Source organism: Mesoplodon mirus (assembly GCF_964341445.2).
Source record: "Mesoplodon mirus genome assembly, chromosome: 10".
Taxonomy (NCBI): Eukaryota; Metazoa; Chordata; class Mammalia; order Artiodactyla; family Ziphiidae; genus Mesoplodon; species Mesoplodon mirus.
In genome coordinates, this window is record NC_138986.1 from 39,967,520 (window position 1) to 39,995,476 (window position 27,957).

General features: G+C 34.8%; 1 protein-coding gene across 1 annotated transcript in view; it reads left to right on the top strand.

Annotated features, from left to right (window-relative positions):
* The window catches only part of TBC1D32 (TBC1 domain family member 32), a 181,137-nt gene that overhangs the window by 7,846 nt on the left and 145,334 nt on the right, over positions 1 to 27,957 (top strand). The window contains exons 3-10 of the mRNA XM_082633325.1: positions 1,114 to 1,275; positions 9,317 to 9,494; positions 20,370 to 20,438; positions 22,615 to 22,740; positions 24,783 to 24,861; positions 24,986 to 25,089; positions 25,181 to 25,242; positions 25,850 to 25,994. Coding sequence (XP_082489451.1) covers positions 1,114 to 1,275; positions 9,317 to 9,494; positions 20,370 to 20,438; positions 22,615 to 22,740; positions 24,783 to 24,861; positions 24,986 to 25,089; positions 25,181 to 25,242; positions 25,850 to 25,994 — 925 coding nt within the window. The remainder of the gene's footprint in view (positions 1 to 1,113; positions 1,276 to 9,316; positions 9,495 to 20,369; positions 20,439 to 22,614; positions 22,741 to 24,782; positions 24,862 to 24,985; positions 25,090 to 25,180; positions 25,243 to 25,849; positions 25,995 to 27,957) is intronic.

Sequence of the window (27,957 nt, forward strand, 5' to 3'; positions counted from 1 at the left end):
GCCACTTACATTACTGAAGCAGCCATGGAGATTCCAGGAAGCAGCAATGGGTTCAGAGTTGAGGAGAAATGGTCAGGGCAGGAAATCCAAATCAAAAGCAGTTAAAATTGAAAATGAGATCCTTTGGCCACCTGGGTAAAAGGTGGCTGTTCTTTAGAGGACATACAATCATTTAATAAATATTAAACTGAAGACTGTATGCTGGATACCATGATGGACTTATAAATATGTGAAGAAAATTATTCAGGCTCTCCTTGATCTCCTGTACTGCATATATGCAAGGCTTTTATACAGTGATATATTCAAACTACAAGTCTTGAACATAGTGGCATTTACAAAAATGGCCCGTCCTAAATTATCTTTGTCATTTAAGAGACCACAAAAGCTTTTTAAACCTTTCTAAATCGTGATATTAATTATAATCGTTGCTCTTTATTTTTAGTAAACATGTTTCATAATATAATTATCCACTTTTGGAACTCTTGCCCTCTCATATTTGCTTATTGTCTGAGTTTGCGAATGGATTTTAATGTTAGCATCAACCTAACAGTATGAAGAGGAAGGTCCAATGTATTGAATTGTCTGAGCTACTTCTTGTGAACATAGTCAGACAAAAGCTGATTAGGTGGAATTTAGGTCAGTTCAAAATGAACACAATTTCCAAATGTACAAAAAACTCTTGATGATTGGAGCTTAACCTTTTCCTATTTATTCTTTTATAGTTACTGTTATCTAGTGTGGTTTTCTTCATCAGCTTGAACAATTGTGAAAATCTTTAACAACTGCTTTCCCTACCATTAAGCATCACACACAAAAGATATGAGCATAAAAAAGAAGTGCGAAAAGACTCCTAACCCCCTAAAGTTTGTGCTGGTCCCGAAATTTGCTGTCTACTATCATCATCTTTAAATGTGATCTTTTCCAAGTGTCTCAGAAAAAAACAACAAAATTCTAGATTAGCTATATGATTTGGGATGAATGACTAATTTAATCCTGGTTTAAGGTAAGAAATCTGATTATATGTTACAAATCTTTCTGTGCTAACCTTTTTTCTGGGTATGGTTGATAAGTGAGTTCATGATATTTACTGCATTTATTTTTTAAATGTTTCAGCTATGAATTTGTGAAATACCTTAGGCAGCGTATATGTAATACTTTGGGGTCTATGATTGAAGAAGAAATAGAAAAATGGACATCTGATCAGAATCAGGGTGAGGAATTTGGCTATGACACAGTGGTACAGCATGTTACTAAAAGGACTCAGGAATCTAAAGAGTGAGTATGCCCACAGTAATATTTTAAAGTAATTTTTCTCTCAACAGCGTTTCTTAAAAGCACCCTTAACCCATGTCCCCTACAGTCTTTTCACCTCATAGCAGCCAGAATGATTCTTTAAACCAGTGATTCAGATCATGCCACTCTTCCACGCAACACTCTCTGAAGGCTTCTCATCTCATTCAAAATAAAATCCAGAGTTTCTCCTGTCGCCTACAAGGCCCACCATGAGCCTTCTGCTCCCTCTCCTACCTGATTTCTTATCATTTTCCCTCTTCCACTGCTCCAGCCACACTGGTCTTGTTTTCTCTCAAACAAGCCAAGCAAAGCCCTCGCTCAGGGCTCTTTGTATTTATGTTGCTTCTGCTACCTAGAATGTCCTTTCCCTAAATATTTGTGTCACTTACTCCTTCACTGTTCACTTTTTTGAAATAGACTTTAGAGCAATTTTTGGCTCACAGCAAAACTGAGCAGAAGGTACAGAGATTTCCCATATACCTCCTGCTACTACACATATATAGACTTCCCCATTATCAACATTCCGCACCAGAGTGGTACAAATTTTTTTTGGGGGGGGGAGGGGCCGCACTACACAGCTTATGGGACATTTGTTTCAATTAAGGAACCTACACTGACACATCTTTATTACCCAGAGTCCATAGTTTACATTATAGCTTACTCTTGGCATTGTGCATTCTGTGGTTTTGGACAAATTTATAATGACATGTTTTCACCATTATAATATACAGAGTAGTTTCACTGCCCTAAAATCCTCTGTGCTCTGCTTGTTCATCCTTCCCCCTCCCTACCCCTGGCAATCACTGATCTTTTTACTGTCTCCATAGTTTTGCCTTTTCCAGAATGTCATACAGTATGACATATGTCATACATACCATACAGTATGTAGCATTTCAGATTGGGTTCTTTTACTTAATAAAATGCATTTAAGTAGCACAGGGAATTATATTCAATATCTTGTAATAACCTATAGTGGAAAAGAATCTGAAAAAGAATATATATATATATGTACCTATATATGTATAACTGAATCACTTTGTTGTACACCTGAAACATTGTAAATGAACTATACATCAATTAAAAAAAACACTTAAGTTTCTTCCATGGAAACTTTTCATGGCTTGATAGTTCATTTCTTTCTAGCCCTGAATAAATTCGATTGTTTGGATGTATCAGACATCTTGCTTGCTTCCAGGTTTTGGCAGTTATGAATACAGCTGCTATAAACATCGTGTGCGGGTTTTTAGGAGCATGATTGACTGGGTCACATTGTAAGATTGTGTTTAGTTTTGTAAGAAATTGCCCAGTTGTCTTCCAAAGTGGCTGTACCATTTTGCATTTTCATCAACAATATATGAAAGTTCTTGTTCCACTTACTTGTCAGCATTCGATGTTGTCAGTGTTCCAGATTTTGGCTATTCTAATAGGTGTGTAGTGGTATATCATTGTTGTTTTAGTTTGCATTTCCCTAATGACATATGATGTGGAGCATCTTTTCATATGCTTATTTGTCATCTGTTTATCTTCTTCAGTGAGGTTATCTGCTAAGACCTTTGGGTCATTTTTTAATCATGTTGTTTTCTTATTGTTGAGTTTTAAGAGTTTTTGTATGTTTTGGATAACAGTCCTTTGTCAGGTATGTCTTTTGCAAATATTTTCTCCTAGTCTGTGGCTTGTCTTGTCATTCTCTTAACTGTGTCTTTTGCAGATCAGAAATTTTTAATTTTAATGAAGTATCTTTCGTGTCGTATCTAAAAAATCATGCCAAATCCAAGGTCGTCTACATTTTCTCCTGTGTTATTTTCTAGGAGGTATATAGTTTTGCACTTTATATTAAGGTCTGTGATCCAGTCTGAGTTAATTTTTGTGCAGGTATAAGGTACATATATAGATTCATTTTTTTTGCATGTCGATGTCCAGTTGTTCCAGCACCATTTGTTGAAAACACTATCTTTGTTCCATTATATTGCCTTTGCTTCTTTGTCAAAGATCAGTTGACTATATTTAAGGGTATTTCTGGGCTCTCTATTCTGTTCCACAGATCTGTTTGTCTTTTCTTTGGCTGATACCACACTGTCTTGATTACTGTAGGTTTATAGTAAGTCTTGAAGTTGAGTAGTGTCAGTCCTCTAACTTTGTTCTTCTCCTGCAGTAGTGTGCTGGGTATTCTGGGTTTTTTGTCTCTTCATATAAACTTTAGAATAATTTTGTTGATATCTACAAAATAGCTTCCTGGGATTTTGATTTAGATTGTGTTGAATCTGTAGATCAAGTTGAGAAGAATTGAGTCTTCTTAATCCTTGAACATGGACTGTCTCTCTATTTATTTAGTTCTTCTTTGATTTCTTTCAATAGAGTTTTATAGTTTTCCTTATATAAATCTTGTATATATTTGTTAGATTTATACCTAAGTGTTTAATTTTGGGGGGGGTGCTGATATAAATGGTATTATGTTTTTAATTTCAAATTCCACTTGTCCATTGCTGGTATGTGGGAGAGTGAATGACTTCTGTATATTAACCTTGTATCCTGCAACCTTGCTATAATCACTTAGTTGTCCTAGGAGTTTTTTGGTTAATTCTTTCAGATTTTCTGCATAGATGATTATGTCTTCTGCAGTTTATTCTTCCTTCCCAATCTGTTTGCCTTTTATTTCCTTTTCTTGTCTTATTGCATTAATTAGGACTTCCAGTAGGATGTTGAAAATCAATGGGGAGAGGGGAAATCCTTGTCTTGTTCCTAATGCTTCTTCACTCTTTTTAGGTCTCAGCCACTCTGAGTTCTTGAGCAGTGAGATAGCATGACAAAATGCCTGACTCTCACACAGAAAACAATTTAATACAGAGCAGTAATTGAGATGAAAGAAGATTTGAGATTTCCTTCTCATGTTTAAACTCAGCTACTTAGGTATTTCTCATTTTAATTATCTTTTTTTTTCTTTTTTTTTTTTTTTTTTTTGCGATACGCGGGCCTCTCACTGTTGTGGCCTCTTCCGTTGCGGGGCACAGGCTCCAGACCTGCAGGCCCCAGCAGCCATGGCTCACTGGCCCAGCCGCTCCGTGGCATGTGGGATCTTCCTGGACCGGGGCATGAACCTGTGTCCCCTGCATCGGCAGGCGGACTCTCAACCACTGCGCCACCATGGAAGCCCTTAATTATCTTTCAACACTGGCATATGATTGATGATTGAAGATCTGGTTCTCCCCCCACCATCCCCTCTTGCCCCGCATGAAATGTAACATAACAGAAGACTCTTTAGGGCTATAAAGGGCAGAATGGGCAAGTAGAGAGCATAAATTTCTAGTTTCTTCTTAATTCATACTTATTAGTGTAGCTCTATTTAGTTTCTAATTCTTAGGGTAGGTAGCATATTAATGTTATCTAATGTTAAAAATTGCTTTCTGAAGCTAGATTGCAATGATTTTTTATTCTGATAAAAATTTTACATAATTTTTATGCACAGTAAAACTTTTAAAATTTGGATCCCCAAAATTTATTTTTGGTGACGATTTGGACACATGACATTTGCTTTGTTAATTCTAGACTGTGGACTTGGATTTATGTGATGTTTTTAAGTGCCTTTGGCATCTGGTTTCTCTCCACGCTAGACCATCATGGTTGCTTCCTATTGCAGTTTGAAGGCAGGTGCTGAAGCTTGAGATATAGCCCCTCTTTCAAGTAGTAGAAAAATTGAAATATATACCTGAGCTTATATTACCTATTATATTTTAAGAATTATATTTGATTTGTTTTTAAATTGTTAAACATTTCTTTATGATGTTGGATGGGACCTCTTTCCCCTTGTGACAACTGATTGTTTAAACATGTTATGAACAGAGTGACAGTGTGCAGCTATTTATAAATTTAGCAAGTTCTAACCACAATATATATTAAGTTAAAAGCCATGGAGATCAAGATTTCTTATTTCCTGATTTGATGAAAAAACAAAACTAGAGCCACTTCCATCTTTGGATAATACAGTATCCCTGCTTTCCTACAGGGGGATACATTCTAAGACCCCAGTGGATACTTAAAACCATGGATAGTACTAAATCCTATCTGTTTTCCTGTACATACATACATAACTATGGTAAAGTTTAATTTATAAATTAGGCATAGTAAGAGAATATCTGAATTGCTAACATCACTACTATTTGCGATTTGGGTCCATTGTTAAGTAAAATGAGGATGGCTTGACCACGAACACTGGGATACCTTGACCAGTAGATCTGATAAGCCAGATGGCTGCTAAGTGACTAACAGGCAGGACTGAATAAAGGGATGATTCACATGCTGGACAGCTGGATGGCTCGAGATTTCATCACCTACTCAGAACAGCAGACAATTTAAATCTTATGAATTGTTTATTTCTGGAATTTTCCATTTAATATTTTCAGACCACGGTTGACTGTGGGTGACTGAAACTGTGGAAAGCAAAACCACAGATAAGGAGGGACTACTTCATTATAATTACTAGTAGTCTATTTCTGACAATATCATTAAGCTTATTCTAAAAGCGGGACTAAAACTCTTCATTAGTCAGAAAATGAAAGCTTTTTAATGCTAAAAGCAAAGTTTTACATGGGATTGTTAGGAAATTACTTTTTGTCTCTGGGTAAGACATTTAATTTTCTTGTGTTTTAGTTCATTCATGTGTAAAAATTAATACAACAATAATTACCTCAAAAAGACTTTAAATGTCTTAATGAATGTCTTCTGCTTTGTGAATCATGGATGAGAGATTTTAAGTTGTACAGAGTATAATTTTCTTTCTATTTTTGTGTGTGATTCTTTAGATACTACTTAGGGCTAATGTGGCAACAGTACATTTATTAAAAACATTTTTACTGTAATAATTCAAATTGCTTTCCTAATTAAACATTTTGATATTTATTTTTTAAATAGAGGTCTGTACATGAAACAGTTCATTTGTAGCATCTATCATACATTCTCATATATATTAGTGGAAGTACTCACAATGTGTATTTTCATTGTTAATTGGTATGGGTTTTTTCACTACCTCTTAGAGCTTTTTCTAATTTTAACTTATTGGAGTATGAAGGAATCTTCTCAATGGTTTCCATATTCTATCCTTGGCTTTTTCAAATCTGCAGTTGCTACTGAGCTCTAGTTTATTTAACTCTTGATATTTAGGGCTTTACTCTCTAGCTTTTTTTTTTTTTTTTAAGTATTATTCTTTTATCTACCTTTAGTTCGTTTGCTGATATTTCTTGCAGAAGAATTAGTGTTTGTGGTTTCAAGAAATGTATGTTTTCTGGAGGAAGTACTTCTAAAATGAAACTTACAGATTTTCTATGTATTTTAATTACCCTTACTCTTATCCTGTAAATCATTGAGATTTACTTTTTTTTTAACTTTTTATTTTATACTGGAGTATAGTTGATTAACAATGTTGTGATAGTTTCAGGTGTACAGCAAAGTGATTCAGTTATACATACACATGTATCTATTCTTTTTCAAATTCTTTTTCCATTTAGGTTGTTACATAATATTGAGCAGAGTTCCCATTATATACAGTAGGTCCTTGTTGGTTATCCATTTTAAATATAGCAGTGTGTACATGTCAATCCCAAACTGCCTAACTGTCCCTTCCCCCCACCCTTCCCCCTGAGATTTACTTTTATATTCCTTTATTAAATCACTATATTGTAAGTTTTAAGGGGACAGGAATTTATGTTCTTCACATGGCTATACCTAACTGGAACAGAGTCTGGGGAGTGTAGTTTACTCCTATTCCCAGCTATAATCCAATTACTGTGGAAGGGGAGAGCAGCTCTGGTGGATAGCTATTGATTGCTACTGGGGCATCATTATACTTCCCTGTTTCTTGGTGCTCAGAATGTGTAGAGGAAGAAGCTGGGGCCTCCTCACTCAGTTCCTATATGTACTTCACCAGTTAGTCTAATGAGTGTCTTAGGATTCAATTCCTTCTTGCTTTTTTTTTAAATTTAATTTTTATTTTATATTGGATTATAGTTGATTAACAATGTTGTGTTACCCTTCTTGCTCTTTATATCCGTTTACTTTAAACTTGAATTTTCCCTGGACTTTTTCTCACCTCTATAGCGGTTCTTTTCTGTATGTGTTTTCCCTCTGTATCATTCCTAGTCTATTCTAATTATCTTTTATTATTTTTGTGTTTTCTTATAATTTCTGGGACTTTAAAAATATGTACATATATAGCTATATGTATTATATTCAATTTACTTATAGTTACATAATATATAAATTATATAGTTAAATAATATTAAATATATAATGTATTTTAAATGACATAGAAATCACATATATTTAATAACATAATGTATATAATATATAATTTAAAATATATTTTTAAATTTCTTTAAAGTTCATTTTGTTTTTATTTTTATTTTTTAAATTAATTGATTTATTTTGGCTGCTCTGGGTCTTCGTTGCAGTGCACGGGCTTCTTTAGTTGTGGCATGTGGGCCCTAGAGCACGCAGGCTCAGTAGTTGTGGCATGTGGGCTCTCTAGTTGCAGTGCATGGGTTCTAGAGCATGCAAGCTCAGTAGTTGTGGTATGTGGAATCTTAGTTCCCCGACCAGGGATTGAACCTGGGCCCCCTGCTTTGGGAGCATGGAGTCTTAACCACTGGACCACCAGGGAAGTCCCAAAAAATTTCTTTAAACTTTTAAAAACTCAGTCCACTATTTTTAGCCAAATCCCCCAGCATGATTTTATTACTTCTATGAGAGAAGTATCCTTTCCCTGATTTATGTAGTTAATATGATGCATTAACCAGAAATATAAAGAAAGGGAAGTTTCTGTGCTTATTTTCTAGTGTATTTCCAGTATTATAATGATAAACAATAAACATACATATGATCATGCTTTATATTTACAAAGAACTTTCAGATATATATTCTCACTTATTTCTTGCTATGGCTATGTGAACTAGATCAGCTAGATTGTATTTTTTTTTAATTTGAAGATCTAAATGGCTTTATTCAGTGATTTATACATTGGGCAGCATCCCATCTAGTAAATAGAAGAGTGCTCCTAGATTGTATTTTTTATCTCATATATAGTTGAGGAAAAATAGACTTATTTATAATGACAGAGCTTGTACATAAAGTACTCAGGTTTCTAATCCAGGTTTTCTGATTCCAAATTTAGTACTTGATTCACTATGTTTATTTAAATCTTTATGCCTTTTTGTTTTAAATATAGAAATTTCAATAGTTCACATCTCATATTCCTCATTTGTAAAATAAAGGGTAGACTAGATTATTTTTGTTTCCATCTAGCTCTAAAATTCTATTTGTAGGGTGTTGGAGGATCTCAGTCTAATGTTAGTATGGATGCTAGACAGTTTGCACTTAATAAATGGAAAAATTTATTTTAAGTTTTTAAAAAATATATATTTTTAGACCCGCTAGAGCTGAAAGGGATCTTAGAAATTATCCAGTTCAAACTTCTACTAATTTCAGGAATCCTTTTCTTAACATCTCTGACAGTGGGTTCTCTAGCCTCTGTTTGAAAGGACCCACTGATCTCTTAATACTTGTTTAGGTCTCAATTGTGGTGATGGATGCCTATACATATAAATTACAGGCAGGAGAGAAGGGAAGCAAAGAAAATAGAGGAAGGGAGGATAGAGAAAGAGAAAAAGAATAAAAGTGATGTGTAAAGTAGGCTGGGTTTTGGTAGTTTGATATTAATAGTTGACTTTGTTCCTAATTACTGGAATCTATGCCATTGGAACATCTTGCCTTGGATTCTTTCAATTTTACTGCCTTGGTTCATGTAACCAGATGGAAAAACTTGGGAAATAACACATTTTAGATTCCCTATTAATTTTTTTTCCTGTTGTGTGAATTCTGTTGTGCCATTTATTCTTTCAGAAAAACTGACTTTTCTCTTTAGAATTGTTTGTTAAAGGGACTTTACAAGAAAAACATAATCAGGTAGTTTAATTTAGTTGAATGTTTTAACCTGTGCTAATAGCCTTTCTCTTACAAAGATTGCTTTGAATTAAAGATACAAAGAAATGATGCATTCCCTGAAGAACATCATGATGATAGTGGTGGAATCTATGATCAACAAGTTTGAAGAAGATGAAATGCGAAGTCAAGAAAGGCAGAAAAAAATCCAAAAGGAGAAAAGCAATGGTTACTGCACAGACAATTGCTCTGATAGTGATTCGTCATTCAATCAGGTGTGTTGTTTAGTTTTGCATTTATGTCTTGAAATGGTGTTTAATAATCATTACCTTCAATACATTCTTTATTAGCTAGACTTTTTTTCTGCTTTCTAGAAAGTTTTAAGATTCAGAAGAATAATAAACAATAACATAATCTAATATTAAAGATTTAGTCCATGAAATAACATCTTCTAGAATTATATGTTCAGTGAATTATATTTGAACAGTTATTAATGAGGTAAGGAAATAAACTAGTGGATTTTGGATTAAAAAAATAATAACTCTTGAAACAAATCTGCTTAAACTTTAGTTAAAAGATCTTATTCCCAATTAATCCTTATTAATCAAATTTTAACTACATTATAGTTGAAATATGGAGATAAAACATTTCCCTTATTTATCTTTTGTGAAGGTTGCTGTGAATTGTTAGTTTTAACACATTAAGTTTTTTTTATGTCAAAAGATTTGAGGTTTTATATTTTATCTTTCCAGGTTATTGAAATCCTTGTCTTTTGGCTTCAGCAGAGCTAAGGGAAAGGCCAATGTCTAGATTAGTCCTAACAGAAGACAAAGGAAACTAGATAGAGTAGAGCCCATGCATGCACCATGAAATTCCACATAGAAAATTTCAAGCCAAATGGAATCTGTTTGACCTTCGTGTGAATCCTACCTGATATTTTTAGTGAAACATTTTCACCTAATTAGTTCTAACATAGGGACATAACTATAACGTAGATCCTAAACATATAGCAAAAAGGGATTTGTGGAGTTTGGGTGAAACCTGAAATAAGTGTGTGTATTAGTCACAGTTGAGACTGCACTCTTGAAGGAAAAATGGCTTAGAAATTAGTCAAAGCAGAATGTAAAAGTTATCACTGCATCATTTAGCAGGAGATATTGTGCTGAGTTTTAAATTTTACAAGTCAGGTTAATTATCTGATGTGAGGAAGGAAGTGACAAAGATTGTGAATTTTCTTCATGTTTTGGCTCTTAATCATCCCTTGTTGATGTACTCTTTGGAAGAAGCTGGGCTGTAGAGATTTTAGTTCAGCTTAATACAATCAGATGGCTTATTCAGTAGGTTTACTGAACTGCTTCTTCAGATCAAGGACTTTCTGGAAATGAAAGGCACAGAAGAACCCAACTTTAGGACTCTGAGGGATCATAAGATTATACTTTCTTAGTTATTTGATGAACCATGTGTATACACTGAAATCGAACCACAAGAGAAAAAAAGTGGAGCACTGTTAATTTGTTCTAAGAAGTACAAGTATTCAGATCTCAATAGGATTGATTGAGTAGCTGGCAGTTAAGAGGTGCTAGCTAAGCACCAACTTATTTCCAGTCATAGAATCATAGATTTTTGAAGAAATTCACAGCATTAGTAGAAATGGAGTCATACTTTCAGAAGATATTCTTGTTTTTTATTTTGTTTTGATTCTTGAGAAGGATCATGCTCTGAGTTTATATGGCTTCCTTTGGAATGTCCACAGGGTATATCTGCACTTTCAAGTGCCTGCCTTATGAATATGACTTTGTGTCAGAAGTGACTAATTGAATTGAAAGTGAAGTATGCCCACCAAGAAGGTGTGGGATCCCTGGGCCTTTGGAAAAAAGCAGATGAATGCCAGAACTGTCCTGAAAGCTCTTTCAGTGTGGCCAAACTCTAAGATGTTTGGGTATGCTTTTGTTTAGTGAAAAAAAGACTCTCTTGCATGTAACTGACCGAAGAGAGGCTGAATTAATAGGTTCAGAATTGAAAGGATCCCTGAAAATATATCATTCATTCCATTAAATATTGATGTTATTTTTTATGCCTTCAAAATTGATGTTACTTGCATTGGGCTTTAAAAAAACTGAATTGTTCTATGAATAGCATTCAGTAAACAATTTTGATGCTGCTGTTTTGATATTAGAACACTTGTATTTTGTGAATAGAATAGGCTTTATTTCATTGTTATTTTAAACGTTGCATCCTGATTGTATATGGATTTCTGACCCAGTATTGAAAAACTTTGGACATTACTGCCTTGGAGACTGTTTTTGTAAGTTTGAGCACATTAAAGAATAAAGTTGGCTGATTTTTACTATAGTTGTGAGCAGAGCATTCACTGGAAGCATTTGGCACTGTGATTAAACCTGGAAAACGTCTGCAAAATAATTCTAGAAAGATAAAAATAATAATATTAGATATCTGTTATCGAGATTGCTGCCATATATTGGTCCCTTTGCTTGGCTTTGTATTCACTATAGGTGTTACCAGCCTACTTTACAGAAAAAAAGTGAGGCTTATAATAATAGGTAAAACTCGTGTTGCTCCTTAGGATTCCACTGTGAATTTAAGCCTGGTCTCTTCCCCTTGATAGTCTGTTCTCTTTGTTCTGTGCTGCACTACCTGGAGACTTCTTGGGTTCAAATCTTTGTTCTACCACTTACTAGCTGTGTGACCTTAGACAAGTGTCTTAACTTCCCTGCCGTAGTGTTTTTCATTTTAAAATGGGAATGATAATACCACTTACCTCATCCTGCTGTTGAGAAGATTAACTGAGTTAATAATTGCTGCTGCTCTGTACGTGTTAGCTTTTATTATTGTTGCTATTTCTTGAAGGATATGCTGAAATGGATACCATTGAGAGACATACTCAAATAGAAAATTTCCCAGCTCTAGTCCTGTATGGTTTCTAACTGAGCTTCGATGGGTGATTTTCTACTGCTAGAAGATATTACCTCTAATTAAGCTTTCAAAATTAATATCCTTTCCTCTTGCAGCTTTTCTTTCTCTTCCCTGACAGTATTCAGTTGTAATATGGCACAGGCATTACATTATGCTTTTTTGTAGTGTGCAAACTATCGATATTTTATTACGTTCTAAGGGAACCCCAAGATGTACCCTTTGTATGGAGAAGGTGAGTTTAGGATAACAGTCACCAGCTGTTCTTTCATGATGTGAACCTATTTAAGGAATTTACTGTTTCTTTACTTTCATGGTAACCTCCCCCTGAAGCCCATCCTTTGGTACCTATGGCAGGCAGAATAACAGCCCTTTCAAAGACATCCATGTCTTAATACCCAGAACCTATGAACCTGTTACCGTACGTGGGCCAAGGGACTTTGTTAATGTGATTAAATTAAGGATCTTCAGATGGGGAGATTATTCTGGATTATCCAGGTGAGCCGAATGTTATCACAAGCGTCCTTATAAGAGAGACTCAGGAGGGTCAGAGGCAGAGAAGGTGTTGTGCAGGCTGGAGTAGATGTCGGGGTGTCTGTCAATGTACTCTGACCTCTAGAACTGAGGTAATAAATTTGTGTTTTTTTAAGTCACTAAGTTTATGGTAGCTTCTTACAGTAGCAGTGAAGAAACTAATATCTTGCTATTGTTGCTACTTGTTCACCTGGAGGCTAGGATCTTTTCTGTTTTTTATTTCCTGGAAAAGAAGCTTTGTGTTTGAACTACCTCCTGGGAACAATTTGAATTCCATCTTGTTGCTAGGTTTTGAATTCTTCCAGTAAGACTTTTCTTGAGTAGCTTTTTCCTTTTATTGGGTTTGAGGCCTTTCCCCTGTCTCTGAGTATGTGCTGTACTATCAACCACTCTAATTTACGTTTTACCCTAACTTCTCAAATCTTAGAATATCTTTAGTTCAACCCCTTTTCTGGCCTCTCCTAAAATCTTTAAAGTTTTTACAATGCTCTTTTTGGTGAGGAATTCTGCCTTTGAGGATGTCATACTACTGCTGAGGAATTGCAAGATTCTCATCTCTTGTTCAGCAGCATCGGCCAGAACAGTAGGATAGCCACAGCCCAAACTACTATTCAGAAGTTCCTCCATCTCGAGCTACCCTTAATTGATAAGACTTTTATTATTATTATTTGTCTTATAAACAGAAAAAGATAGGAACCTAAAATCCTAAAAATGTAGAAGGGAAAGGGAAAGGCAGCTGATAGTAGGGAAAAAAACACGGTAGTATTGATAATGCAGCTGCCTAGAGTTAAGCTTGAGGCAGGGGGCTTGTTTGGGAGAAGAACTGGGTAGGTGCAGGTGTGAGCTTTCTTTGCTTGTTTAATGGTAATGTCTTGAGACAATTTGACACCAGAAAAACTAATTTCTCTGATTAACAATGCTAATATCTTTATGAATACCTAAGTTTCTTTATACTTTTAAATATTAATAGATTTTTGTCATTATTTCTCAATGGTAGCACTTATAAAGAAAAGTGCATAAGATCTTTTTTGTTAAAACATTAAACATCTAGGAAATTAAGAACTTTATCATTTGAAAACATTTTTAAAACCTTATTTTTGTTTTGAATTAATAGCTTTGTTCTGTATTTAAGGCTTAATGAAGGGTGGGCTCATAATTTTAAGAAGTTTTAGATGCACTACAATTTTAAAAAACTATTCTACATGAAGCTAATTCATTCCGAATCTTGGAAACAAGTCAAACTCTGGCTGTGCCATTGATGAGCTGTGGGCTTTGTCTTCTTAACCTCTTTCAGTGCCTCAATTTTCTTAACTGTTATAGAGGAGATAGTAATAGTATTTACTCTTATAATGTTGCCTTGCAGATTTAATGTATGTAAAGCATTTTGAACAGTACTTGGCTCATACTAAGCTCTTATGTAAATGTTTGCTGTTATCATTGTCATCATCACTGGGTGGTGGTTCTTTTTCTTTTGTAAGAACAGGAAAGAAATCATTGTACAATTACACATACTAAAGCCTAAAGAATCATTAGGTTTAATATTTATATATTTTATTTCCCATAGCTCTTTGTTTGAACACCAGTAATAGTTGTCTTTCTTTGACTAGTTGTATTTCAATGGTTTATATAGTTTACAAACCAAATATTTAAAATAGAGATTTCTAGAGTAATTTGAGGGTGGTATGATTTTTGAACTTAAAGTGTAGTTATTGACTAATGTGAATATTCTTCAATATATGTTGTAATAAAGTGAATATATCTCTAAAACAACAAAAGTTACAGAATGCATCGTATGTTCGCTATCTTTAGGTATACTGAATTTGACAGAAATGTATACAAATCTTATTTTAGCATCTGGAGACCTTTAATTAGTATCCTTATGATCATACAGTAGGACCAAAATCCATCTCAGATTATCAACCTATTCTACTTCTTGCTCTTTTCCCTGTAGCATTGCTCAGAAATTATTTGCTTGGTTTATCCTTTCACACATGTACATATGTCTAAAAATGTTTTCCTTTTGGAATTATCTACCTATATTGATATCACCAACAGGTCTCTTTTGTGTTGCTTTACCAATCAAGTTGGCAGACACTGCTCCCCTCAGGAATTTTTAATCTAACAATTTCAGCTGTTCTAAATATTTCTAACAACTCTGTTGTAGTCAATGGAACACGTTGTCTACATGTTTCAGTTAAGTATCAATAAATTATTATAGTTAGTTTCAATGGAAATTTGTCCATCTAATAACACACAGAAATGTTAAAAAACTATATAGATAACCTTTAAGGTAGGTATTAGACTTATTCTCATTTCTAGTGTAGTATGTATTTCATTGCTTAAGTAACATTTTAAGAGTAATTTGTACTATGTTTAAGAAGACAAAGGAATCTTATAAGGTAGTAAACATATTAATGAGGCTATTCCAATCAGATAACTACTAAAGGCTATGCTTTTCTAATATGCATTACCTGAGAAGAAAGGCAAACATGGTAGAATTGAGGGACTTCAACTCTTTGGATACATATTCAGCCAACAGATATGTATTGGGCATATGCTATGTACAATATCTTGTGCCAGGCACTATAAAATTGCAAAGATTAATCAGATATACATTATTTTTTCAAGGAGCTTACTTGAGAGTAAAGAGATAGGATATGTACATAAATAACCAAGTTGCAAGTAGAAGTAATGTGTCATGGGGATCCAAAGACAAGTCCTTATAACCAAGAATATCCAAGAGCTATAGAGGAAAGTATTTCAGACAAGGGAAAGTTCAAAATTTCTGCATCAACAAAGAATGTGGCATATCTGGGAAGCTCTGAGTAGTTTATGTGAAGGGTTAGGACAGAGTTTGCAGGGAGTAAATTGGAAGGTTAGATTAAGGGCAGTTTATGGAGTAAGGGTAAGGATTATATCGTAATCATTATTGTTTCTAGCTATAAAATCATAGTGCCTGGTAACATAGTAGGTGTCTGACACATAGTAGATGCCGAATAAATATTTGAGGAATAAATGAATGCATTCAAAAGATAACTTTAATTGTTTTGTAATTTGAGAGAAATCATTTTAGGTTTCTTAACAGGAAAATGTGCATCAGACTTACCTAACAGTTGTATACGGAAGGGCATGGGAAGGGGAGAAAGTGGATGTAGGGAGATAAGTTAGAAGGCTATCACGGTAGTTAAGTAAAAAGTAATGAGGACCTGAACTAAGGAGGCTTTGTAGGAATAGAGACTGATATGAAATTATTGCAGAAGTAGGATCATTAAGCTCGATTTTTGAGATGTTTTGGAGGGAGTAGTGCAAAGTGGAAGTAGAAGTTAAAGGTCTAGTTTTGATTTTTTAAGCCAAAGTGGCTGGGAGACTATGATGTTATGAATCAAGTCTGGAATTAGGGAGGAATTAGATGTGGAGAAGAATGTGGTGGGTTCTTCTTTTTTGTTGTTGTTGTTGGGTATACGTATTGAATTTGAGACACCAGTAAGGTATCCCAGTGGTGTAGCAGGTAGTTGAACATGCAGGATTCATTTGGTAGAAATGTTGGGGATAACAACGTGAGTCATCTGTGCAGAGATGTTGCTACTTAAGCCACCTAAGTAAGCAAGACCTTAGGAAACACATTTCAGAGGGCAGACAGAAATGGAAGAATGGGTTAGAAAGGGTACCAAACCATATTGCACTGGGTAGGAGGTTAAGGGGGGGGGGGATGAAGGCTAGAGGGAAGTCAAATAAGATGAGGACTAAGAAAAGATCTTTGGATTTGGTGGTTAACTGTTCACCACAGAATAATGTTGAGAGTAAGAGGAGGAAAGTTGAGGGATCATCATGCTGATTAGTTGTGATCATTTTTGTTAAGTAAAAAGCAAAGACATTTTCAAGGTAAGGGTTGCTTGCCTGAGGTATTGATCATAAAGAGTAAAAAAAAAAAGTCTTTGTCAGGGGGAGCATTTAAACAAATGAATTTTAAGATCTAAGTATTATCTTTTTTTTTTTTTTTTTTTTTTTTTTTCTTTTTGCGGTATGCGGGCCTCTCACTGTTGTGGCCTCTCCCGTTGCGGAGCACAGGCTCTGGACGCACAGGCTCAGCGGCCATGGCTCACGGGCCCAGCCGCTCCGCGGCATATGGGATCCTCCCAGACCGGGGCACGAACCCGTATCCCCTGCATCGGCAGGCGGACTCTCAACCACTGCGCCACCAGGGAGGCCCTAAGTATTATCTTTTTTGACTGCTACTTGACATAATATTGGTTGTTTCACCAAATATGAACTCCTGTAGTTGCGAATGTTCAAACAGTATCTGACTTCTCATTTACCAGGGCTGTTGTAGAACGTGACTTCTCTTTTAGAAAAGAAGCTGAATGGAAATCTGAAATCAGTGAATTATATTTATAGATCTTGAATAGGCAGTAGGTGGAGGGGGGCTCAGTTTTCTATTTTCAGATAGAAAATTTCCTGACTGAAGTAAATTTGAGATTTACTGCAAATTTTAAAATTTAATAATGATAAAGCAAAAAGACTTTACATTTTTTTCTCGTTTAATTCTTACAGTGATGCTAGGAAGTGGATGTGAAAACTGAGGATGGGGTTAAAGATTCCAGGGTCACATAGCTAGTTAGAATTTTAAAACCTGGCTTAATCTTCTGTCTGATTAAAATTCATGTCCTTGATATTCTTATTTGCTAATGAGTTGGATGGCAGGACTTTTTAGACATAGATGATCTGATAAAAGACATGATAGTGGAAGTGGGAGGACCAGAAGAAATCAATTTTACAAGAGGCAAAAGGGCCAGGCTAAAGAAAAGAGCTTGTGTAATTAGCAGTAGAATGAGTGTGTATATGTACTTTATATACTTATATACACACTATATACACATATGGACATATATACTTATATCTATATATACACAACATATATCTTAATGTTTATATATGTATATATATACTATGTAAGATATCCTGTGTTGTCTATACTTTTTTCACATTAGACAAGACAAGCTGCACTTATATACTTACATTTTATTTAGTAGTTACCACTCATACATTTTAGTATTTTAATTGTATAATGAAAACTCAAAATTAAAGCTCTATTATTTAATATACAGTACTTCTAATTTTAAAACGTAGTATATACAGACTTCAGCAGTTGAACTATATACTTTATTTTATTTTATTTTATTTTATTTTTTTATTTTTTTTTTTTTTTGCTGTACGCGGGCCTCTCACTGTTGTGGCCTCTCCCGTTGCGGAGCACAGGCTCTGGACGCACAGGCTCAGCGGCCATGGCTCACGGGCCCAGCCGCTCCGCGGCATATGGGATCCTCCCAGACCGGGGCACGAACCCGTATCCCCTGCATCGGCAGGCGGACTCTCAACCACTGCGCCACCAGGGAGGCCCTATACTTTATTTTTTAATTTAATTTTTTTTATTTTTTTATACAGCAGGTTCTATTTTATTAATGTTAGTGTATGTATGTCAGTCCTAATCTCTCAGTTCATCCCACCACCTCCTCTTCCCCGACCCCCACTTTACCCCCTTGGTGTCCATACGTTTGTTCTCTACATCTGTGTCTCTATTTCTGCCTTGCAAACTGGTTCATCTATACCATTTTTCTAGATTCCACATATATGCATTAATATATGATATTTGTTTTTCTTTTTCTGTCTTACCTCACTCTGTATGACATTCTCTAGGTCCATCCACATCTCTACAAATGACCCAGTTTCGTTCCTTTTTATGCTGAGTAGTATTCCATTGTATAAATGTACCACATCTTCTTTATCTGTTCGTCTGTCGATGGGCATTTAGGTTGCTTCCGTGACCTGGCTATTATGAATAGTGCTGCAGTGAACACTGGGGTGCATGTGTCTTTTTGAATGATGGTTTTCTCTGGGTATATGCTCAGTGAACTATATACCTTTAGAAAGGAGTAAAACTGAGGACATTTTAAGGCTTTTTAAGAAAATTTATGTTGAAGGATCTGAAATATCAGGCTGTTTTGGGTTTGTCATCAAGTGGCAATATGTACCCTCTATTGTTAGAGACAATGTAACATGGTAGGAAGACTGGCTATGGAATCATTCTCGAGTTTAACAAATGTATATTGAGTGCCAACTCTGTATCCAGCACTGTTTCAGGTATTGAGGATACTATAGTGAAAAAGACCAAATTCTAAGTGATTGGAAGGCCGCCGTGCAAAGCTCTAGAAGAATAGCATTGCCAGGCAGCAGGAATGGCAATGGCAAAGGTTCTTAGGCTACAGTGGGCATGGCATCTTCCAGGGATGGGGGAAAAAAGGCCAGCATGACTGAAACCTACATGGCAGAGGGCAGAGTGGTATGAGAGAAAGTTAGATAGGCAGGGGCCAGATCGTGTAAGTCAAACTGTTATATTTTATTCTGAGTAAAGCGGGAAGTCTTTTTGTGGGGTTGAAGTAAGGGAGATAAAGAGACTTGATCTATAATTTTGAGAAGCTTTGTCTATTGCTAGAGAATGGATGATGGGGTAGAGTTGGATGAGATTAAGAGCAGAAGCAGGGAGACCAGTTAGGATGAATTTAAGTAGTCTAGAGTTGATGATGGTGTCAACTAAGGTTTTAGCAGTGAAGTGGCAATGGGTAGTTATGATATGTGAAACTTGGGAGTTGTCATGGCATTGGATGTAGGAAATGAGAAGAAGCAAGGAGTCAAGATTGACTCCTATTTTTGACTTAAGACAAAATATGGATGGATGGTAGAACTATTTACCAAGATGGGGAAGTTTGAGGGAGGAGCAGGTTTGGAATAAAAAAATAAAGAATTTTATTTTGGATATGTTAAGTTTGAGGTGCTTATTAAACATCCAGGGGAAGTGTTGAAAGGATAATTATATGTTACCTTGGAGATGAAGTGACTGATAAATTTTAGTCATTGTGATGTATTTAAGAACTAGATGAGAACATCTCAAGAGAGTATAGACAGTGAAGAGAAGAGGGTCTCTAATGAAGATGGGAATCTGAGTTCTGATTGCTGGGTGACTTGGTTTTCATATTTCTCATACTCCAGAGTCATTGTGAATTGAGGTGGTATGAGGCTTGTTACATAATAATGGCAGCTTTTATTTTTAGGTGGTTATTTAAGGTATTATTTAAATTGCTTTGGCAAGAAAAAGATTCCTTTTCTAAAACAGCTTATGGTCTACTATAAACTTTTTTCTAGATGGAAGTTTTTACTTTAGGAATTCTTCACCTAAGAGGAGACATGGAGAAAGTTTAAGGAGAAGCACAAGGAAGAAAAGGAACAGAAAAGTTCAAGCAGCATCATAGCTATGCTTAGGGTACCATCAGTGCCTTCTTATTTGTTTATGTTGTTTTACCTTTGTTTCATACATCTCAGATTCCTGGGTACCAAACATTTTTAGCTTTGTATCTTTTGAGTCTTATAATGTTCTATATGTTGCAATTGCTCAGCAAATGATAACCTCATATACATGAAAGTGCACTGTCCTACTGGGACATTAAGTTCTCATTTAAATGCCTTGGGATACAAAAATTCTAAGTTTGCCGCTAAATCAAAATAGGTCATACCCTTCTCTTGTTTCAGAATTTGTTTTGTGCTTGGAGTTATATGAAAAATCATTTATAACAATACTTCTAAAAGTCTACTAAATGAATGAAGGAATTAATATTCTGTTAATTGTGTTACAGCGTTATAAATTTTGTCAAGGAAAATTACAGTTAATTTTAGACCAGTTGGATCCTGGGCAACCTAAAGAGGTAAGTTTAAAGGATAACTCTCAAGTTCAGTCAGATATATATATATATATATATATATATATATATATACACATACATATATATATATGTATATATATGTATATATATATGTATATATATATAATTATAATTAGTAGCAGCTGGATTATTTCTTGAAGATAGTGTTTTAATATCATGGCAGTTCTAGACTGATATCCCTGCTAGACTTTCTAGTCTTGAAATGAAAAGTCACAGAGCAAGAGAGGCTCTCCTTAGAGAGTTCTCACAGTTTGTAAGAGGAAATTTTTATTTCTAGTTTCAATTTTCAAGGGATGAATTTATGAGCAGTTTCTCCCAAACTGTTCCTTCACTATTCCTTTGTATGTGATATTTTAGTGATTTCTTTGAAGAAAAAAATCTTCATTTAATGCTCTTTCTACTTCTGGAAAACGTGAGCAACTTTGACACGTGTTCATTTATTAGAAAATATTTTTAAAAAGCAATTTTATTGAATTGAGCCTCTTTATATTGTAATAATTGTATAAATTACTGTTTATGAAGTTGTTTTTTTTTTTTCTTTTTTTTTTTTTTGCTGTACGCGGGCCTCTCACTGTTGTGGCCTCTCCCGTTGCAGAGCACAGGCTCCGGACGCACAGGCTCAGCGGCCATGGCTCACGGGCCCAGCCGCTCCGCGGCATATGGGATCCTCCCAGACCGGGGCACGAACCCGTATCCCCTGCATCGGCAGGCGGACTCTCAACCACTGCGCCACCAGGGAGGCCCCTATGAAGTTTTATTTCATTTGAAAGTCAGTCTGTTTCACTTGAAACAGAAAATGATAGGATTTTTGAAGTACCTCAGACGTCTGTTATATCTTGCCATTTGGTCTCGTTTTTGAAATACATTGTTTTTCTTCAACTTTTCATTTTAAATTAAGTGAATAGCTATGATTTACTCACAATGATTTTTTTTTCCTCTCAGCATTTCACATCCTGATTTATTTTCTAGGTTTTAGTAAATGTTTCAACAGATTGGCAATGGGACCTGACTTTATATGATAATAATATTATTGTCTTTAGTTTAAGTGGATTATTTGGAAATCTATACTTGTTCAGAAACCTTTGTTCTACTTCTGCAAATAGTAAATTGTTAATGGAGTTTTGTCCTAAAAATTAACTGAAAAGGAGAAATTTAATGTTTTTAAACTCTCTTCATAGTCCCCCTAATGCCTATCCCAAATAAAATTGTATTTGAGTTTTTCATATGAATATATAGACATTTTTAAACATGTGTATTCTATTTGTTTCACCTAAAACTTGACACCCTGAAAACTGACACCTTGACACATTCGGAGTGCTTGGTGTCCTAAGGTCTTAGCTCTTTGACTCTTCATTTTTTTTTCCCCCTCACTAGGTTTCAGTTATTTCAGCTGAGGAACAACCAAATTTTGAGGAACGGGTTGGAATCAGTGTGTTATTACTCACTAGTTGGAGAGTGAGTGGGGGAGAAGCTTTACTCCACTTATGGTTGGAGTAGAGCTATTTGCCACTGCTGTCCCTTGGGTCATACTGTCTTGAGTGAATTCTGATTGAAATCTGAGAAGAATGATTAATAAGATTTCTGTGAAAATTCAGAAATTCAATTTTGCATCACATTGCTGAATCACTTTTTTTTCCCTATCTCAGTGGTTAGAAGGTCAGAAAATATGGTGTAGCGGCAAAAACAAGTTCAAATTAATTATTTTGTGAGAATTGTTCATATATCCTAGAATGAGAATGCTTCACCAGGGACATAACTGGGCAGTGTTTTAGAATTAGAGTCCTCAAACTGTAGGACCACCTATGGGGGTCTGTTCAAGTGAGGCAAGTCTATGGAGGAGACACTGGAATACCTTATTCTGGTGATTCAGATTTGGCTACCATCGCTTCTTCTCTTCCCCTTAGACGTGTGACCTAGAATCTTCTAATATAGTTAGGTTATTTTATGTAAAGCAAAAATTAAAACACTATTTAGTTTCTCTGCTTAACAGTTTAAAAAATGAATTATCAAGAATTGTTTTTTAAAAGGGGCTCTGATTTTCAACTGGCTTTTTAAAGCAGTTATCCAGACTCTGCCTTTCAATGTTTGTTAAATATTTGGAGAATTGCTATTATTTTGGTGGCTGAGTATTAATAAAAATTCTTTTAAAAAATTATAGGTGAGATATGAAGCCTTGCAAACATTATGTTCAGCTCCTCCATCTGATGTACTGAACTATGAAAATTGGACCACTCTCTGTGAGAAACTGACAGTGTATCTTTCAGATCCTGATCCTGTATTTAGTGTAAGGAAATGCTTACAGAAGTGTTAAGAATTCCTATTTTTTTCCTACTATTCTAGAAGCAAATGGAATATAATTTTCTTTAATAGTAGCTCAAATATTTAATAGTAACACATATAATTTCAGCTCCAGCTTTTGAATTGTCAAGATTTTTTTTTTTAAAGGAATTAACTTACTATGTCATGATTAGATTCAAAGTATGGTTGGTCAGTGTCATACTTCATTGCCAAATAATAGACTGTGTTAGCTTATGCATTTTGTTTTATCTTGTAAAGGGATATCCAAGTATCCCTCCTGTCTGTGGAAAAATTGTCTTCCACAAAACTGGTCCCTGGTGCCAAAAAGGTTGGGGAATGCTGCTCTAAAGGACTCTTACATGTAACTGAGTGAAGCCTATAGTGTTCAAAAAGTATGACAAATACTTACCAATTGCTGCAAATATGAAAACTTCCCAAAGTATTTAATATCCTGTGTTCAGTACGAACCTCTTGGGTTATTGAAATATATTTTTAGTCACTTGGGTAACCATTTTTTGTAAGTGTATTCATCTAATATTTGATATAGTCAAGGTTATTTTTTTCTTCAGAGTAGATCATTTGAGGGAATTTTATTTTTTTAATGGGAAACTGAATTTCACTGTTAGGATCAAGCCCATCAAAGTTGGTATAATTAAAATGATAAGCTGTCATTTCTAGGTACCTACGAGTGTCAGGTACTGATTACATCTGTTATCTCATTTAATTCATTTACATTGTGGTAGTTTCTACTTTACGTTTTGTTTTTTTTTTTTTTTTTTAGCAAATTTAATCAGTTATACATATGTTCCCATATCCCCTCCCTTTTGCGTCTCCCTCCCGCCCTCCCTATCCCACCCCTCCAGGCGGTCACAAAGCACCGAGCTGATCTCCCTGTGCTATGCGGCTGCTTCCCACTAGCTATCTACCTTACATTTGGGAGTGTATATATGTCCATGCCACTCTTTCGCTTTGTCACAGCTTACCCTTCCCCCTTCCCATATCCTCAAGTCCATTCTCTAGTAGATCTGTGTCTTTATTCCTATCATACCCCTATGTTCTTCATGACATTTTTTTCTTAAATTCCATATATATGTGTCAGCATACAGTATTTGTCTTTCTCTTTCTGACTTACTTCACTCTGTATGACAGACTCTAGGTCCATCCACCTCATTACAAATAGCTCAATTTCATTTCTTTTTATGGTTGAGTAATATTCCATTGTATATATGTGCCACATCTTCTTTACCCATTCATCCAATGATGGACACTTAGGTTGTTTCCATCTCTGGGCTATTGTAAATAGGGCTGCTATGAACATTTTGGTACATGACTCTTTGAATTATGGTTTTCTCGGTATATGCCCAGTAGTGGGATTGCTGGGTCATATGGTAGTTCTATTTGTAGTTTTTTAAGGAACCTCCATACCGTTCTCCATAGTGGCTGTACCAATTCACATTCCCACCAGCAGTGCAAGAGTGTTCCCTTTTTTCCACACCCTCTCCAGCATTTATTGTTTCTAGATTTTTTGATGATGGCCATTCTGACTGGTAAATAAGGTAAAATTTTGGAATATAATATTTGGAATAGGCAAAATTATTGAAGTCCTAAAAATCTAATTAATCTTCCTATGTGAGCAATTAAAACAAAAACAAATAGTGGATTTGGAAAGGAGTGGGGATTTTTGTTTGTTTTGTTTTACATTTAGTACTCCTGTTTCTTTGTTTGACTCCTTTACATTGTGTCAAATTGTAACAAATTATATTGTTTCCTTTCTTCACCACATCTCCCCATGTCTGTATCTGTTATTACCAGATTTTACAACAATATACTGCTGTATTAGATTGACTCTTAGTTTTGGTTGACTTTACTTTTTGCCAACCAACACAAGAATGTGCCGTTTTAGTTACATTTCTACTGAAATTTTTGAATGGTCTTGTGTTTATTAAGTTTTTTACTATGTAGAAAACGATTCTTACAAAAATAGATGATGAAAGAATATTGGATACAAATCTTGTTTCATTTCCATAGGACCGGATTTTAAAATTCTATGCACAGATGTTTACACTTTCACCATTACATATGACCAAGGAAATTTATAAAAGCTTAGGTATGTTTATTATATCATTTTTAAAACTTATAAGTTTGTACTTAAGAAAATGGATAGGAAATAACTTTCAGAAAGCACTGTAAATGAATGGCATAATAACTTTATTTTTATATTTTCTTTTTAGCTAAATATTTGGAGTTACACTTTCTTTCTAGAGAAAATCATATTCCTACTCTTTCAACTGGCATAGATATAACTAATCCTAATGTGATCCATTTACTTAAAAAGGTATACATTTTCTATAATATGCTTTTATTTCTGTTTAATTCTATATTTAAGAATTCTAACTTCTTGAGAACGGTTATGCACTGTTTTATAGGTTCGTCTTCTAAATGAATATCAGAAAGAGGCTCCATCTTTCTGGATTCGACACCCAGAAAAGTAAGCCCCCTAGTTTATGCCAGTATAAAATTAGGAGTGTTACTGTCCATATACATTTCAAAGAGAGTAAGACAGTCAGTCTTAACTGATTTATGTGGTTGGGAAAGGCTTACTAGTTTATTTTTTAGCCTTTCATGTTTTTTACTTAGCTATGTGAATGGCTCTATGCAAGTACCATTTTGTACCATTTAATTATCACAGCAAGGTAAGAGGCTGTTGTAGCCTCAGGTTCTTTCATTACTGGTCTTCGCTACTTTGGTCAAGTTCCTTGAATGTTCTTTAAACTTTTCCGTTTTTTAGTTCTAAGATTTTTAATAAGGTTGTATATAATAAGGTTTAATAAGGTTGTATATAATAAGGTTTAATAAGAGTAACTGTGGGTCTAAAAAGGAAAGTTAAATTTGGACAGCCAGTGTTGAAGTAGAACATAAGTTTTTAGAGCAGAGAAAACTGGGTGAATTTCATCCCTGCCATTTACTGCAATATTAAAAAATTATGTTTCTAAAGATTACTTATTACTTTATCATTCCATAAATATAAAATGTCACTATTACGTATATATAGCATTTGTTTTATTCTAAAAATCACTTCTTTCCCAAACTTTAAGGTATATGGAAGAAATTGTGGAGAGTACTTTGTCTTTATTATCAGTTAAACATGATCAAAGCCATCTTGTCTCACAAAAGATTTTGGATCCGATATACTTTCTTGCATTGGTTGATACCAAGGCTGTGTGGTTCAAAAAGTGGATGGTAAGGAAATACAGAATGTTTTACTACCTTTCTTGGTGTATTGCTCTATTGTGTCAAAGAATAGCTGCTGTTTGAATGTTTACTGTGTGCCAAGAGTTCTAATCACTTTTACACGTGTTAACTCACTTAATTCTTATAACAATCTATGATGTAGGTGGTGGTATTATCCCATTTTACAGATGCAGCAACTGAGGGATAGAGAAGTAACTTGCTCAAGATGGTTTACCTATTAGGTGACAGAGTCAGAAAAGGATTTTAATGGTAATTCATTTGAATCTATTAAACTGATGACCTATGCAAAATCATGTCTTAGTTTAAAAGCTACGAATTTTTTAAGCAGATGTGGTAGAACATAAGGGTTCAATGCTCACTTTTCTCTGGCTTAGATGTCTGAAAACATCTCTTCATTTGCCACTTGATGAAATTGCAGTTTGGAAAATGTGTCTAATGCCTGAATGCTGGTGACTTCCTGTGGAGGTGATCACTATCTTAGAACTGAAACTAATATTAAAAGATTCTTACACTGTTACCTCCATCTTCTGCTGTTGAATAAGAGTGGTCTGTGTCTGGCAGTAGTCATAGCTGTGTTGGCCTGTGTTCTTACATCTTTGTCCCTCTCAACCTGTATTTGTTGCAGGGGGGAAGGATGGGAATGGGACCATGACTTGCCATGCAAACCATGCAGAGCAGCAACATGTTCATTTACTGCTTAGCACGATTTGGACATTATCTAGCTGATGTCTTTCTTTTTTTTTTTTTTTTTTTGCCTTTTATCTAAACTGTATAATAATGCCCAGTTAACCAAAACATAATTCTGTTTGGTGCTTAGCACTTACCTGGCCTACATATAGTATATGTTTGATAAATGCTTGTTCAACTTAATTTTACCTGAACCCTTTGTTCCTCACATCTGGCATTTGACCTTTTTCTTTTTTTTGATTATCAAATTACACCACTATTGTAGACAATATACAAAATATGTAAAAGCACAAATAAAATTACATTTCTCTAATTCTATAACACAGGGATAACAGCTATTAAGATTTTGTTTTATGTGGTTGTATGCTTTAAAAAAGACCTAAACAGGTGAATTTTAACAAATCATATTCAAAGTGTTTATAATTAACTTTTTTTTACTTAACATTTTTATTGTCAGCACTTGATTCTTAAGAGAATGATGCACATTACAGGAAAACTAACCAGTGGAAAATTATTAAATCAGCTCCCCAAGTGTGTTCTAATATTATTAAAATTTATCACATTCTCCTCCACTCATCTAAGGCAGAAGTTGTCAAACTTTATGTAAAGGGTCAGGCAGTAAATATTTCTGGCTTTGTGGGCTGTCCTGTTTCTGTTGCAACCACTCAGTTCTCAGTAGCCCAGAAGCATCCATAGGTAATATATAAATGAATGGATGTGACTATGTTACAATAAAACATTGTTTACCATATCAGGGGGCAGCTGAATTTGGCCTGAGGGTTGTGGTATGTCAACTCTGGTCTAAGGGATGTACTATGAGGCTTTCGTTTTAGAACATGATCAGTAATTTAATTGTAAGTCAATATGTTTCTCTTACTAAACCTGACAAAAAGATTAATGGTTTTTTAAAACATTTTAAGCTACAAGGGTTAAAACACACAGGGTTTTGATTAACCCTCAATTAACCCAAACCCCACTTAATTAAATTCTATTCCCCAGAATTTTGATAGTCTTTACAGACTATTATTTAATTTTTTAAAGTAAAATAAACTACATTGAAGGCTAATGATATCGAACATAAGTAATATTCATGTAAATTTTCCCCTTTGTACAATGCATAAAAATCATATTTTAATCTCATCTATGTTCTAAGGAGAGAGTTTTTTGGCACTTTGAATCATTTTTAAAATATGACTGGCAGAGAATGATTAAGATACTGTCCCTTCAGAGCATTTCAGCCTTGGCAGATTTCTGCATGTGTAAA